The sequence below is a fragment of the Carassius gibelio genome, chromosome B18 (assembly GCF_023724105.1).
Source record: "Carassius gibelio isolate Cgi1373 ecotype wild population from Czech Republic chromosome B18, carGib1.2-hapl.c, whole genome shotgun sequence".
Taxonomy (NCBI): Eukaryota; Metazoa; Chordata; class Actinopteri; order Cypriniformes; family Cyprinidae; genus Carassius; species Carassius gibelio.
Genome location: NC_068413.1, coordinates 18,062,608 through 18,079,277, shown reverse-complemented (window position 1 = coordinate 18,079,277; position 16,670 = coordinate 18,062,608). Strand labels below are relative to the sequence as shown.

The following is a 16,670-nucleotide window of genomic DNA, read 5'->3' as shown; positions in this document are numbered from 1 at the left end:
GACTGGATAACTGCATACTGAGTCAAATTAGCCCAATTACTGAAAGTCGCTCCATGATTGCGCAAAACATGTGTCTTTTATTATGAGCATTTTACACCCTCTCTCTGACCCTCTGAATCAAACTGGCTGCTTTTTGCTGTACTGTTCCTTTAAGATCTCAGTGGAGAACACATATGAGTGCTGTAATAATACATACACTTTTGATAAAAGTTCATAAAACTAAATTAATTTAAATGTCAGTAAATATTAATAAATTATTGTAATATAAAAATGTGTCAATATATAAATATATGTAATAGAATAAATCATGAAAATGTCATTCAAATAAACATGTATGTTTAAAATGAAATGTGTCAAAAAAATAAATATAAAACTGTTCTGCAGAAAAAAAGCAAGCGTTATAGTTTCTGACCTACATTTTTAATTACTAAACTAAAACTAACTAAATATTTAAACAAAATATTTTCAATAAAAGTATATGCATTTGCAATATAAATGATTCAATACTAAACACATAGAAAAATGATCTCCAATTACAGGTTCTCTACAGTATGTGAGGGTGATGTGCAGATGTTTCCCTTTATCGCATTCTGCCTAATTATCCTGCATCTTGATTTTATCTCCTAGGGTGTGTGGTGGACTTGTTGAAAGGAGAAATGTTTACTTCAGACATTTGACTAATGCAGCTATGCGAACAGAATCATTCCATCAGAGAATTGAGGAAAATTTCACATCGGAGAGATTGAAACAACTCCCTGATGACAAGGTCTTATATAAATTCAAGTTCACTGAGAAAAGCACCAGTCACGGTATAATTTTTGTGAGAAACGGCTGCTTAATGTTGGCTGTGCATCTCCTCTGGAGCCATACCTTGGCAGGACGTCCCATTAACGGCGCTCCTGTAGCCCTGCGCACAAACACACTTATAGGATCCCTCCGTGTTCACACACTCTCCACTCGGGAAGCAGAAATCTCCTTCCAGACACTCGTTAATGTCTGAGCCGGACAGAAGGGTGTTAAAAACCACAAAACCAGTCATAAGGGTCCGTTTGTTTAAAATGAGATTTGTAAATCATCTCAAAGATTAACAAATAAGATTTCCATTGATGTATGGTTTGTATGAGGTCAATATTTTGCTCAGATGCAACTATTTGAAAATCTGGAATCTGAGGGTGGTAAAAAAAACAAATATTGAGAAAATCATCTTTAAAGTTGTCCAAACTAAATTTTTAGCAATGCATATTACTAATCAAAAATTAAGTTCCCTTTCAGTCGGTCACTCTCGATGCCACGTCGGGGAACGACGAGAATGTGATATTGCTTCAATAGACCAATCTACTTCGAATGTAAATTAAACAAGCCAATGTACATTGGTATGCAATTATTGATTCCAGCTGCCGCTGATCACAAAGTGAGTATAAGAAGGCAGCAGGTGCAATGCATACCAGCTTTTCACTTCGGGGCCGAGCGTTAGTATTGTTCTGCTCAACTGTGTCTGCTGTGACTTACGTTCAAACTTAAGTTTTAAATTGGGGCGTGGAAGCGCGGAACTCACCGTGTCCAAGTTACACCGGCCTGTCGCAAAACCCTCACCCCGTGGTCAGATCTTGCGTTTCTCCGGGGAGGGGTGCCCCTAGAGCAGATCTCCAGGCATGCTGTGGTTTACACAGATGCCTCCACCACCGGCTGGAGGGCCACGTACAATGGGCATGCAGTCTCAGGGGTTTGGACGGGCCCACAGCTACAGTGGCACATCAGTTGCCTAGAGTTGTTAGCAGTGCACCTTGGCTTGAATCGTCTCAAAGGTCAATTACAAGGCAAAGTCCAGGAGGACAAGGAGCAAGTCTTGCTAGTGGTGCCATATTGGCCCACTCGGACCTGGTTCCCAATCTAGTGCTCCTTGCGACAGCCCCTTCCTTAACTGAGTCCTTTGAGGAAGGTTCTACTGACTCAGAGACAGGGCACCGTTTGGCACCCGCATTGAGACCTTTGGAAACTCCATGTCTGGTCCCTGGACGGGATGCAGAGGTTCTAGGTGACCTACCCCATGAGGTAGTGGACCCCATCACTTCGGCAAGAGCACCATCTATGAGACACACTTGCACCTTGAAGTGGAACCCGTTTGTCGAGTGGTGTTCTTTTCGCTGAGAGGACCCCTGTAGATGCCCGATTGTAGTCGTGCTTTCCTTTCTGCAGCAAAGGCTGGATTGAAGGCTGTCTCCCTCAACCCTTAAAGTCCAGGTTGCCGCTATTGCTGCGTATCATGACCCCGTGAATGGGAAGTCTTTAGGTAAGCATGACCTCATCATCTGGTTCCTTAGACAGGCCGGGAGGTTAAATCCTTCCCGGCCCCCCTCTATACCCTCTTGGGACCTGATTCTAGTGCTTAAATCAGTACAGCAGGGCCCATTTGAGCCTTTGCATTCAGTTGAGCTAAATTTTCTTTCATTGAAAACTCTGCTGCTGCTTACACTGGTCTCCATCAAGAGGGTAGGGGACCGGCATGCATTTTCAGTCTACTATTTGTGCCTAGAGTTTGGGCCGGCTGACTCCCAGGTAATCCTGAGGCCCCGGCCCGGCTACGTGCCTAAGGTTCCCACTACACCCTTCAAAGACCAAGTGGTGAACCTGCAAGCACTGCCCACAGGGTGTGCCCTGCCCATTCAGGTTGCAAGCTCACTCAACTAGAAGTGTTTTTTCCTCCTGGGCGCTGGCTCATGGCACCTCGCTGACAGATATTTGTAGAGCTCCGGGCTGGGCGACCCCTAACACGTTCGCTAGGTTCTATAGCATTTGTGTAAAGCCGGTATCCTCCGGTATCCTCACCTCAAACGGATAGTGGCACTTAGAGGCCCCGGTTAGTGTCGGCTTGCTTAAACTACTCCAGAGTGTCCGTTCTGTAGACCCTGTTGAGATCCTCCATCACCCTAGGCAGCTGGACGCAGCGGAGAGTCTGGTGCCAGGCCTTCATGATGTATCCGTGAGAACCACGGAAGGGTGGGTTCCATATTGAGACCTAAGCGGTACTCGCTTGTATATAGTCCACGGTATAGCCTTAGAGCCCGTGTTTCCCCGGCAGACTTCTACCTTTCCAAAAGGGTTTTAATCACCTCAAATTTCTTCATATACACCTAAACAGATGCAGATGCCCAGTGAGGTAGTGTGCATTGGCTCATTTAGTTTACACTCAAAGTAGATTGGTCTATCGAAGTTATTACTCATACTCGTCGGTCACAGATGTGGCGTCTCCGTCCCCTCCTTCAGGGAATGAGGGTTACCATACGTAACCAAGATGTTTTGTTATATCTATGGATATGAAATTTACAACATACCTTCAAGGAACATGATCTTTATTTAATATCCTAATGATTTTTGGCATAAAATAACAATCTATAATTTTGATCCATGCAATGTATTTTTGGTTATTGATACAAATATACCCCAGCAACTTAAGACTGCTTTTGTGCTCCAGAGTCACATATTTGCATGTAAATACATGTAAATATTATCAAACTATATGCATGCACTTGTTTACATAATATATGTTACATAATAAACAGTACACACACAACAGATAATTTCATTTTGGATATGATTAATGGTTTGGCAGCACGACTCAGAAGAAGAAGAACAGAAGATGAGTATAAAGCAGTTATATTTGTCTGACCTCTGCACTGGCGCCGTGGTCCGGCCGCTCTGAACCCTGGTGAGCAGTCGCAGCGGTACGATCCGTCCGTGTTCACACACACGCTCTGCGGCCCGCACAGGTTAGGACTCACACATTCATCGATGTCTGAGAGGAAAACAACACGAAATGAGTTAATAGAGACAGTGCACAAACATACAAGCTGGGCATTTATTAATTTTTATATTTGTCTGACAACACAGGTTTAGTCTGACATGCATCTCATTACTTTATCACTTTATCTTCTGCCTTGTCGCTCCCTTATTATGTCAATCATGCTTTTTGCACCAACAACAGATATCATTTAGTTTTCATGACATTTTACGCCCTCTCTCTGAATCTCTGAATTAAACAGATTTTTGCTGTACTGTGCCTTTAAGACATAAATAAAATAAAATTAAATTAAATTAAATAAAATTAAATTCATGCAGTTAGCAGACGCTTCTTTACATTTTTTTTTTATATTTTATAATGTATATTATATATATATATATATATATATATATATATATATATATATATATATATATATATATATATATATATATGCATAAAACACATGGAGGATTTTGAATGCCTTATTAATAATTTTATTTTTTGTAAAAAGTGCAAATAAATAAATAAATAAATAAATATGTCAGTAATTTAATAAATCAAGAAATGTGTCAGTAATTAAATAAATGTCAACAAATAAATCTTGAAATGTGTCAGTGACATAAATGTGAAAAAAAATCATGAAATGTATCAGTAAAAAAAATGCATGTTTTACAAAAATAAATTCTAAAATGTCAATAAAATGTAAAAATGTATTATAATTTTAAATAAATATGTTTAAAGAGATATGCTTTAAAATAAAGAAATAATGAAATGTCAATAACATTTATAATTACGTTTAAAAAAGATATGAAATGTATAGGTAAACACTGTAAATAATATTTACAGTGTATACGTATACATTTCATATCTTTTTTAAACGTAATTATAAATTTTATTGACATTTCATACATTATATGTATCTGTGTATACTGAAATACAGTCAATGTACATTTTTATTTATAAAATATAAAATACTCTCAACATCAAATGAATATTTATAAAATAAATAAATATTAACATTTGTCATTAAAATAAATACAAAATAAATAAATAATGAAAAGTTAATTAAATTAATAAATAATTATTTAAAAATACCTTGATAATGCATCCTCTACAGTAAAGATAAAACTAGCATTTAGCATGGAAATAAATAATGAAATGTGTTTTTCAGTAAACAAATAAACATAAAATGTGTTAATAAATAAACTGATCATGAAAATAATATAAATAATTATTTAAAAAGCATGAATGTCAATAAGTCACGAAATGTCAATAAATACTGTCAAAATCGACATAAAATAAATACATTTTGTAAAAAATGTAACCAAGAAATGTCATGTAATCATGATATTATCTTATCTTAATAAAATGAATAAATATGTTTTTAAAATGGCATGAAATGAGTAATGAAATTCATGAGAAAATGTTTAAAAATGGCATAAATCAATAAACTGCAATTTATGCTGTTATTTATTTACTGACACATTTCATGATCCATTATTTATTAACACATTTTATGTGTTGACTCGTTTATTGAAAAACATATAATGATTTATTTTTATTGGCATGCTATAGCTCGGACACATTTGATGCCGTTCATTTGCCAAAGCCGGCTTCTGTGGAGTCGCCAGCAGAGCAGCTGTTTGCAGTCAGAGAGCTTCGAGACGACTGTGGTTGAGCTCGTCTGACCTGAGCAGCGTCCGTTCTGCATGCTGTGTCCGTCTCTGCAGGGAACACACTTATACGAGCCCGGAGAGTTGAGGCACTGCTGCCCGGGACACTGCAGCGCATCCAGACACTCATCGAGATCTAACACACACACACACACACACATACACACACACACACACACACACAAGAGCCATGTCAGATCTGGTGAAGAAATGATGTGAATCTTCCGAAGTCTTATTTTAGTATCACTGATATACTGTTATAGTTTCTGCACACATTGTGAATTAGATTAAATTTTTACATTTTCTGTTTTCGGTTAAAGTTTTAGTGCTTTTATTTTTAATATATGTTACTCTTATTAAAATCTATTTATTACTTTATGTTATTTTAGTACATTTAATACATGATATTTAGTACTTCAGGTTAAATTAAACAAAAGTGATAAATGTGTCTTTGGTAATAAACTGAAATAAAACATTTTTATAAGTAATTTAAATATATATTTTTTTCTGTTTCAGTTCACATTTAATGTAGTTTTTGTTTAGAATCTGAATTAGATTCTAATGTTTTCTTATATTTTCTGCTTTTTAAAAGTAATTTTGAAGTTTGTTTTTGTGATTTTTATCAGTTTTTACCCCCCCCAATATGTCCATTATATAATTGTTTTTTTTTTTTTTTTTTCAAGCAGTGTTATTTTAGTATCATTAATATACAGTTTTTGTAAATATTTGAAATAACATTTTTGTATTTTCTGTTTTCACTTTAATTTTGGCTAAGATTTTAGTGTAAACTAATCGAGCCAATGTACATTGGCATGCAATTATTACATCCAGCTGCAGCTGATCACAGCGGGAGAATAAAGATGCAGCAGGTGCGATGCATACCACCTTTTTGCTTTGGAGCGGAGCGACAACATCGTTCGGCTCCATCCAAGTGTATTCATGTGAGATACGAGCAAATTCGGGTGTGCTGTCGCCCTACGGGATGGTGGTAATGCCTAAATTGGATCCAAAGATGACAGCTTTGCTTTCCCGGGCTGCCGAGATGGTAGGGCTCGGATGGAAACCTCCACACATCCCGAGCCTTCCAGGCTGGATGATTGGTTTCTCGGGTCAGCCTGTGCTGATTAACAGCTCTCCGCCCTTGTGCCTTTCTTCCCAAAAGTGCAGGAGAAGCTCACCAGGTTGTGGACGACACCTTTTACTGTCAGAAACCGGTCTGCTGGTTCCTCCTCCCTCACCACCCTCAACGGAGTATTCGGTGGCCCCCTTGGTGAAGCAGTCTGTAGCGATGCAATTGTGTTTTAAGTCAGCCTCCTCCTGGCGGGGAGACCCAGTGCTCCCTTCCCGGGCCTGTAGGCACTCATCTGGTCTAACTGGTAGTGCCTATGGTGTTACTGCAGGTGCACCGTCTCTAAGCAGAGGCTTATCAGGCACAGTGTGTGCCCTGCCTGTTCAGGTTGCGAGCTCACTCTACTAGAAGTGTTGCATCCTCCTGGGCGCTGGCCATGGCATCTCGTTGATAGATATTTGTAAAGCTGTGGGCTCGGCAACCCCCGACATGTTCGCTAAATTATATAGCTTTCTATAGTGGAGATATATAGATTCTATAGTGGAGCTGGTATCCTCCTGTGTTCTCTCCTCAAATGGGAAGTGGCACTGCGTCGGCTTGCTATAACTGCTCCAAAGTGTCCATACTGTAGGACCCTGTCGAGCTATACTCACGCTGTGATCAGCTGGATACAATAATTGCATGCCAATGTACATTGGCTCGTTAATCAAATTTATTTTATCGAAGCGATATCCCAGTTTGTCGGTCACTGATGTAACATCTCCTTTCCCTAAAACTTTTTAGTGTGATTTAATTTTATTCAATTTTATTATTTTTTATTCAATTTAATTAAATGTAATGAAGTGTGTTCTTACCAGTGCATGTGCCATCCTGTAGATTGAAGCCCAGATCACACACACATCTGAAGCTGCCGGGAGTGTTCATGCATTGGCCATTAGTGCAGCGTGTTGGCTTTAGCCTACATTCATCTATATCTAAAAAACAGACAGGAGAGACAGCACACATTCAAACTCCCAAACAATACTAACATCTTTATCATCTTTATCAAAGAAACCAACAGTGAATGGATTTCTCTACAGAATTATATGCTGCAGTACACATATTTTCTTTTATTATCTCATAACTCTGTATTATATGTCTATATAGTCATTTGTGAAACGCACTGTGGTCAACTTCAAATGTGTGATAGACATAAATATGAAATGACTGACTGATAACTCGGACTTTGTGTCTCATAATTGCATTAAAAACTAAACTACATCCCTTTTCTTTGATCATATTCTACATCATCAAATCAATGTTATTTGTCAACTGCAGGGATACCTTGGCATCGACCGTGAAGAAACTCGAAGCCTGGCTGACAGGACACACACTTAAAAGAGCCGACTGAGTTCACACACTCTTTTCCAGGACACTGAAGCTCGTTTTCACACTCGTTCACATCTGGAACAGGATAAGAAACAGACTTGAACCATTTGTGCTTCATGGGTGAAACTGGCAATAAACACTTGTGAAATAGATACTTAAAATCTTAAGTATACATTAAAGATAATATAACTTAACTTTGATGTGTTGACTAACATACTAAAGCACATAAATTACTTTAAATGACAAAATGTGTAATTATTACAAATGTGTAAAATATGTTTAAATATGTGACATACAAGTTTCAAGTACATTTTAATAACTTCAGCAGTAACTTAAACCATAATTCAAAGACAATACAATTATGAAATTATGTATAAAGATGCATGTAGGTGGCTCAGAAAGCACTATTAAGTTTAACTAATTGCATTTAGTATTGATTGTAACTATAATAAATTTCATTTAATTATAAATAACATATCTGAAATTATTACATTCAGTTCACACTTAAATATATTCTTATAAAGTGCATTATTTCCATAATAAGCACTCTTTTTAAAAGTATGCATAAATGCAGTTGTTGAGATTGGAAAGGTTTAACCCAGTAAAATGGTCACCTTTGCAGATGTTTCCCTCCAGTCTGAATCCAGCGCGACACACACAGCTGTAGCTGCCCATGTTATTCACACAGCGGCCGTTAACACACACATCAGGAGTCTGACGACACTCGTCGATATCTGAGACACAGACACTACTTACTTTTCAATCTCACAATTCTGACTTTTTTTACTTCTCATAATTGCGTTATATAAACTTGATTAAAAAGTCATAATTGTGAGATATAAACTAGCAATTCTGAGATACAAATTCAGAATTGCATTATATAAACTCACAATTGCGAGATATAAAATCGCAACTCAGAGAAATATAGTCAGAACTTCAAGATATAAACTCTAACTTTTTTTTTTTTCCTCAGAATTGTGACTAAAAATATGAAGTCGCAATTATGAGAACATATCAGGCCCCCAACCCTCAAAATTGGACTTTACTTACGTGTTATAAAATCAGAACTGCAAGAAAAAAAAAAGTAGAATTGTGAGATAAAATGTCCCAATAACCTTTAAAAAAAAAAATCAGTGGCAGAAATGGGGTTCCATATGTTTCCACTACTGGATAATAAATATATAAATACATACATACAGAAAAGGTAATTGTGATTTTTTTACCTCACAATTGACTTTTTTTCCCCTCACGATTGCATGATATAAACTCACAATTTCAACTTTTTTTTTTCTTGCAATTCTGAAGGATAAAGTTCTTTATTATAAATAATATTTTTACTTTGAATGAGTTGAACATAACTCGTGTTTTTACCTTTGGAAAAATAAACACATATAAATATATATTTTTATGTTTTATATTACATTAAAATTAGAAGAAAAATATATATATACAATATATATACCGTATTTTTCGGACTATAAGTCGTACCTAAGTATAAGTCGCATCAGTCCAAAAATACGTCATATAACATATATAAGTCACACTGGGCTATAAGTCGCATTTATTTAGAACCAAGAACCAAGGACCAAGAGAAAATATTACCGTCTCCAGCCACGAGAGGGCGCTCTATGTCTTCAGTGTAGACTACAGCAGCACTGAGCAGAATAGAGCGCCCTCTGGCGGCTGGAGACGGTAATGTTTTCTATTGGTTCATTTCTCTTGGTTCATGTCAAATTAATTTTGATAAATAAGTCGCACCTGACTATAAGTCGCAGGACCAGCCAAACTATGAAAAAAGTGTGACTTATAGTCAGTATATAACTGGAGAAAAACTAATCAATTCAGCTGTCTTTTTTAAGCTGGTCCAAAGAATCTTTATTTTTATTCTCAATGTGATTTTTCCTGCCGTATAATCGCATCATTTGTTTGTTATAGAGGGCAAGGCCAGGTTTACAATGATAATGGTCCAGTCATGTTTTAGTTTGAGTCCAGATGTGTCGTATTTACCTGAACAGGCTCTGTTTTTAAGGCTAAATCCGGGTCTGCATGACACACAGTGATACGATCCCTGAGAGTTCACACACTCCTGTCCGGGACACTGCAGTGGATCTTCACACTCATTCACATCTGGAACATCACGCACATCCATCCATACATACGGGAACACACTCATAATCATCATCTAAAAGTACATCCACTAGTAAAAAATAGTTATATTTAAAATACATTTATTTTATACTAAGTATATCTAATGTAAGATATACTTACAAAAATCTTTTTAACGTATTTACTGACAGATTACCACTTGAGACTTATACTGATATTAAAATTATAATTAAACTTTATTTGACGTACTACTCATGAACATTTCTTAATATTACAGGGTTTTTTTTCAACTGCTTACACTAAATCTTTAACCACAATTTCTTAAACAGCAGAAGCACACACCGAAACTCCAGAACCATACACTGATTCTCGGCTTTTGACTAAAGTTTTCAATTTCATTAAACAATTTTTGCAAAACACAACATAATTCCCTATGTAACACACAAAGATTGAACAGGAATTAATGTTTGTTTAATGCAAAAAATGTTTGCTTTTGAGATGTGTTTGTGATACGCACTGCTTTATTTTGCAAGAGATGCGAGGCATTTTGCATTTTGTGTGTGCAATTCTAGGATTTGTGTGTAAAGTTTTGAAAATGAGCAAAAATATGTTTTAATGTCACTTTTGATGAGGACTGTATGATCTTTGAATAATACCGGTCTTCAAATGCAAAATATTTAACGTGAACCTGAAGTACAGTTGCAATAGTTCCACTTTAGCACAATCAGATATACTAAGTATATATTTAATTGGACTTCAGCACCACTTCCACACAATTACAGTGCATTAATCACACAATTTGCAGACTTTAAGCATTCCAGTTTAGTGTATTAAAAGTGCATAAATATGAAAATGTATTTCTCTTTCACTAGGTTGATTTAGTCTTTCAGTTCTTACCCACGCAGACGTTGGCCTGGAATATGTATCCCGTTCGACACGAGCATCTGTAGCTGCCGGGAGTGTTTTCACAGCGGCCCGTGGCCGGACAGGGAGACGGCGTCCGACGACATTCATCAATATCTGAAGAAGAGAAAGATCCACTGACTTTACCCTGACAGGCTCTTAGAAACACTTGGAAAATGTATAATTTAAAAACCATATTTGAGGCTAATATGATAGTAATGAAGGCCACTTAAGTGGAGTTAAAGAGAGACAACTTTCACAACTTAACACAAGTAGGCTCTAAAAAAGTGTCAAATTAAAAGTTTTACTATAAAGTGCATTTTAAGTCACGGTTAATCTTTTTGTGGTGCTTTGAAAGCATGTGTAAAATACCAGACTGTAATTTTAACTCTAGTGTGTTATGTAACAGTATATCTATATTAAATGTTCTAAATAGCTTTTTTTTTGTAGTACATAGAAAAATATGCATACTTTTAAAAATAATATGAGAATAAACAGGAATTTTTTAAAGCTCTATTTAGTTTTATTAAGTAAATTAAACACTGAGTAACAAAATGTTTTTAGTTTTATCTCAAGTGAAAGATCTACTTGTAATATCATTGCTACTATAATATAACTAATTTAGCTTTTGTTTATATATAAAAAAAATAAATAAATAAAAGCCCCCAAAATTATATTGACCGACATTTCAGCAACAACTTGGCTTATGTCCAACTTAATCATTATGACATTAAATGACAAAATATATGAAATAAAAAAAACTAAGACAACAGAAGTAATTATGGAACAACATATAAAAAAAGATAAATGAATTGTATTTATTTCTAAATCTGAAAAAATACATTTTTATTTAATTGTAAATAACATGCAATTAAGTGTCTGAAAACATTACATTCAGTTCACACTTAAGTATATATACATCTTTTAAAGTATTGTTTCTGTTATAATTACTCTTTTTAATAGTGTGGCTCTTTTCACAACAAAACAGGGTCCTTTAAAGATTAGTGTACAGTAAAATAAATATTTAGAGTCAGTCCGTTGATATCTGTGTGCAGTGTGTTACCTGAACATTGTCCGTTGAGCAGATCAAAGCCCGGTTTACAGGAGACACACCTGTAAGAGCCCTGAGAGTTCACACACTCCTGACCCGGACAGCGCAGGGGGTCCACACACTCATCGATGTCTAAGAGCACAAAACACCACATGATTTACATGATTTAAAAAAAAAAATACTGTGTTTGGAGACAGAAATTCCTATCATGCAGCACATTTTCATTGCATCATCATTTATCGATCAAATGTTTGCGGTCAGTAAGAGTTTTTAATGTCTCTGAAAGTATCTTCTGCTCAACAAAGATGCATTTCTTTGATTAGAAATGCAGTTCAAATTGTGAAATATTATTATATACCTATGCAGCTGTTGCCCTGTAGCTTGTGTCCAGTCCTGCACGAACACCTGAAGCTGCCCAGTGTGTTTTCACAGCGGCCGTTTACACAGGGATTGGGCACCTGACGGCACTCATCCAAATCTGTGGAACCCATCGATCTCATCAATGATTACGTGCACAACATTCTACAAACAAGCTATCAGGACGTGTTTATCCAGCGCACTGAGAGAGAGAGATGTTTCTCACCCACACACAGGGTCTGCTGCGAGTTGGTCTGGTATCCTGACGGACAAACACACCGGAAGCTGCCCGCTGTGTTCTCACACTGACCCACAGAACACGGCCGGGGCGTCAGCACACACTCGTTTATGTCTGCATGTGCATGTGTGTGTGTGTGAGAGTGAGAGAGAGAGAGAGAGAGAGAGAGAGAGAGAGACAAAGATAAGATGGTCTGATCACTGATTTCTTCAAACTCTTCTGAGTTTGGGACAGTGTTATTTCGATATAATAGATGTACTAATATAAAAGATTTTTGTTTACATTTTAAATTAGGTTTATTTTTTGTTTTCATGTTAATTTTATGTAATTTTAGGTTAAGTTTCACTTTTATATTTTTCTGTTTTAATTATAACTTATAATTTTTTAATGTATACACCATATTTATTTATTCATTTATGTTTTTTTAGCATTTAAACTAAACAAAAATGTGATCATCTTGGCACCTAGCTTAAATAGTTATTATAAGTTTACATAAGTTTAAGTTTTTGTAATATTTATTTATTTATTTCAGTTAACTTTTTTTTTCAAGTAATATATTTTCAAATGATGTTACTTTATTTATTTATTAGTTAACGCTTTATGGGTCTAGTTAACTATAATAATCCTTATTATGATACTACTAATATTTCTTGCTCCTTTATAAAATATATTTAGATAAATTGCTTATGCTTTTCCTCAATGTAAGTTACTTTTACTGCTGCAAATAACATATTATAAAGCCATGCATGTACGCAAAACAAAATCACACAGTTAAAGCACTGAGAAATCTGAGATGATCAATCTCATGTACTTGACTGAACCTGACTGAATATTTACAACCCTTTTTAGGAAGCAGGCTACATAGATATGTTACCTTATATACTTCTCTTCTTTAGAGTGGAAGTCTGAAGTGTTGCGTATTTCTCATATTAGGGTTATTTTTAGGTTTGTACCTTGGCAGTGGCCCTGCTGAGGGTTGAGGATATATCCAGTGTTACACACACACGTGTGTCGACCCCCTGGCAGGTCAACACAGCGCCCCGGGCCACACACCTGAGGTCTCGATGCACACACTGCACCATCTGGAGAACCACACACACAAGGCCAAAACATTTAAACACACAATTAAAAAACAATTGCATTCAATTAGAAAGTAAATAAATAAAAATAAAAAAAGAGAGAGAAAATTATATATAGTACTGTATAATTTTATATGTAATATAATGTAAAAAAAAAACCCTAAATATTAAAATTGAATTAAAAGGTAATTATATATCTATATAAAAATATTAGTGCTGTCAAACAATTAATCATGATTAATTGCATCCAAAATAAAAGTTTTAATTTACCTTATATATGTGTGTGTACTGTGTATGTTTATTATGTACAGAATATATAAATACACACACATACATGTATATATAGTTCAGAAAAATATATACATGGAAATATTTTCAAAATAGATACTTGTATGTGTGTGTATTTATATATACATAATAAATATACACAGTATACACACATATACTATGTAAACCAAAACTTTTATTTTGGAAGCGATTAATCGCGATTAATCATTTGACATCACTAACATATATATATATATATATATATATATATAGATAGATAGATAGATAGATAGATAGATAGATAGATAGATAGATAGATAGATTGATAGATAGATAGATAGATAGATATTAATTACTTTAATAGCTTTTATTACAATTTTATACAAACATTACAATACATAATGCTTGCATCAGTTCAAGTGCATTCAAACGTTTTGAAATATCATGAAACATTCATTCATCATAATTAGAAAAATGTTCATTATTATTTATCTAACATTTGTTGATGATTAAAAAGTGATGAAACTATTATATTTCATTATGTAACTCAATACACTTCTTCTTTGGTAAAGTGATTCAATATCAGGTCAATTTGTGGTTTAGATAATCAGATCAGCCAAACTCAATCTCAGAAGTATGCAATGTTCCTGACATTTATTCATTCCTCTCCAAACCAAATTCATCGAACAATTACACTGAAGACAAATGATGAGAAAATTACAGTTCTGTATCCAGCTCGGCATTTTTCAAGCTTGATATAAATTTGGCTTCACTTCAGCTCTGGAAATCAAAGAAGTCAGTTATTGCTATGAGCAGGCTGATGGATTTTCTGGGCATGCTCACAGTCTCCTGGAGAAGTGAGTCTTTGTGCTTATCAAGTCACCGTAACGATAATCGTAATTGTCCTGTTGAAGTTCTGCTCTGATTGAACCTTTTGTTTTAAGACCAATATCCTGAGGAACATCTTCACTTGTATACTAACTCTTGCCCTAAAACTATATTTCTGACATTACAATAAAGAACAGATTTAGAGCAACAGTGAAAATCAGTTCCCAAAAAGTCAGTAAAGAAATGCAGATGAGGACATAAACAGCCTATTTTCTTTTTAGCTGTTAACATTTGTGGGGACCCTTCTGAATCACAAAATCACAAATGGGACGTCCAGCAGTTTCACATCAAGTGCAATTTTTTGGGAGAGGGCCTTCAAGCCACAAACATCCTTTTGTGAAAAAGAAGTGTGCTTAATTGTACTAAAAATACTGAATTGAAATAAAAGGCCACTTAAGTGCACTTAAAGAGTGACATTTTCATGACTGTTTCTTAAGTAGACTATTAAAATGTGCACTTTGTAATAATGTCAAATAAAAAATTTGACTTTAAAGTACATATTAAATCCTTAAATTATATTTAATTCAATATAAGTGCACTTATTTTGATATGTTGACTAACATACTAAAACACATGTTAAGCGTTATTGATATCACATTTAAGGATAATATATTGAAATGTTCTAAATTGCAACTTCATCATAACAAATTTGTAATTACAATTATATTTAAATATAATTTACATTCAAATATGTCACTTTCATGATGTTTATTAACTCCCTTAATCACACTTTTTCTAATGAAAAAGTTAAAAGTGTTATTTTAAAATACATTTTAAATAATTACATTTTAATAATCTTTTTTTCATTCTTTATTAAGAAGTGCACTTGTTCAGATGTGTTAACTAACATACTAAAGCACATTTAATGTAATTATAATGTACGTATTTGATATCTCATTTAAAGTGAATCTCTTTTAAATGTAATAAATTGCATCTTCAGTTCAAGTACATGACGTGTTTCGGTAGAAATTATATTAAAGTACTGAATTTTTTAGTTCACCATGCATGATTGTCAGTGAGCTTGTCAACTTAAAGAAACAGCATTAATTATGAAATTACATGTAAATATCTATTGAAATCCCACTTAAGTGGGTTTAAATGTAAACTACAATACATTTTCATTTAGTTGTAAGTACCATGCATGTAAGAGTCTGAAAATGTTACATTTAGTTCAAAATTAAGTATATTCTTTTAATACTTCATTTCCGCCATGCAGTCTCTCTGATGCTCACCTTGTCTAGTTGGAGGTGGTCGGGCTGTAGCCGGTACAGGGGGAGGTCTGATGGGAGATATTGGCTGTCTGATAACTGAAGGCCGGCTGGTTTGCGTCCGTACAACAGCTGTACACAATCAGACTGAATCACACACACGTACACCAGTGACTTTTAATAAATAACCTCATGAGAAACGCTGCGGCTCACGTGTGTTCACTCTGGCCGGCTGGCTGGAAGGCTGCTGAGGTCTGGCGTTTGTGGTTTGAGAGCTGCCGCTTGTTGACAGGTTTGGTTTTGGTTGAGTTATGAAGATAACCGATCCGGCCTGTGAAGCAGCGTCAGGTTGCTGTGGTCTCTGCTGGACTCGGATGGTCTGCGTGTTGGTCGCTGAATGCGGCGTTTGCTGGATTCGGGTCCTGGAGCCTTCAGGTTGGGATGCGATGTCTTGGGTGGATGTGCGGACATTTTCGGACACCAAAGGAGGTCCGCCGGTGTCAAGAATCTCAACTATCCTCTGGTTAATTTTGACAGGCAAAGCCGAATAATGGTAACCCGGTCCGGCAGGACAGATCTCTTTGAAGGCGGCTGTGAACAGAGTTAGATGCTGAAAACCTTCAACTTGTGCTATTTCAACAAAGATAGACAAGCTACTCAGAAAATTCCATGCACTTTACAT

At 35.6% G+C, this 16,670-nt stretch overlaps 1 protein-coding gene across 3 annotated transcripts in view; it reads right to left on the bottom strand.

Annotated features, from left to right (window-relative positions):
• The window catches only part of LOC127977033 (latent-transforming growth factor beta-binding protein 4), a 76,338-nt gene that overhangs the window by 11,927 nt on the left and 47,741 nt on the right, over positions 1 to 16,670 (bottom strand). For all 3 annotated transcript variants that reach the window (XM_052581677.1, XM_052581678.1, XM_052581679.1), the window contains 14 exons: positions 16,202 to 16,579; positions 16,013 to 16,120; positions 13,500 to 13,628; positions 12,535 to 12,660; positions 12,310 to 12,429; positions 11,964 to 12,083; positions 10,895 to 11,017; positions 9,899 to 10,018; positions 8,506 to 8,625; positions 7,847 to 7,966; positions 7,378 to 7,497; positions 5,471 to 5,590; positions 3,668 to 3,793; positions 871 to 996 (listed from right to left, as the gene is read on the bottom strand). In XM_052581677.1, coding sequence (XP_052437637.1) covers positions 871 to 996; positions 3,668 to 3,793; positions 5,471 to 5,590; positions 7,378 to 7,497; positions 7,847 to 7,966; positions 8,506 to 8,625; positions 9,899 to 10,018; positions 10,895 to 11,017; positions 11,964 to 12,083; positions 12,310 to 12,429; positions 12,535 to 12,660; positions 13,500 to 13,628; positions 16,013 to 16,120; positions 16,202 to 16,579 — 1,956 coding nt within the window. The remainder of the gene's footprint in view (positions 1 to 870; positions 997 to 3,667; positions 3,794 to 5,470; positions 5,591 to 7,377; positions 7,498 to 7,846; positions 7,967 to 8,505; positions 8,626 to 9,898; positions 10,019 to 10,894; positions 11,018 to 11,963; positions 12,084 to 12,309; positions 12,430 to 12,534; positions 12,661 to 13,499; positions 13,629 to 16,012; positions 16,121 to 16,201; positions 16,580 to 16,670) is intronic.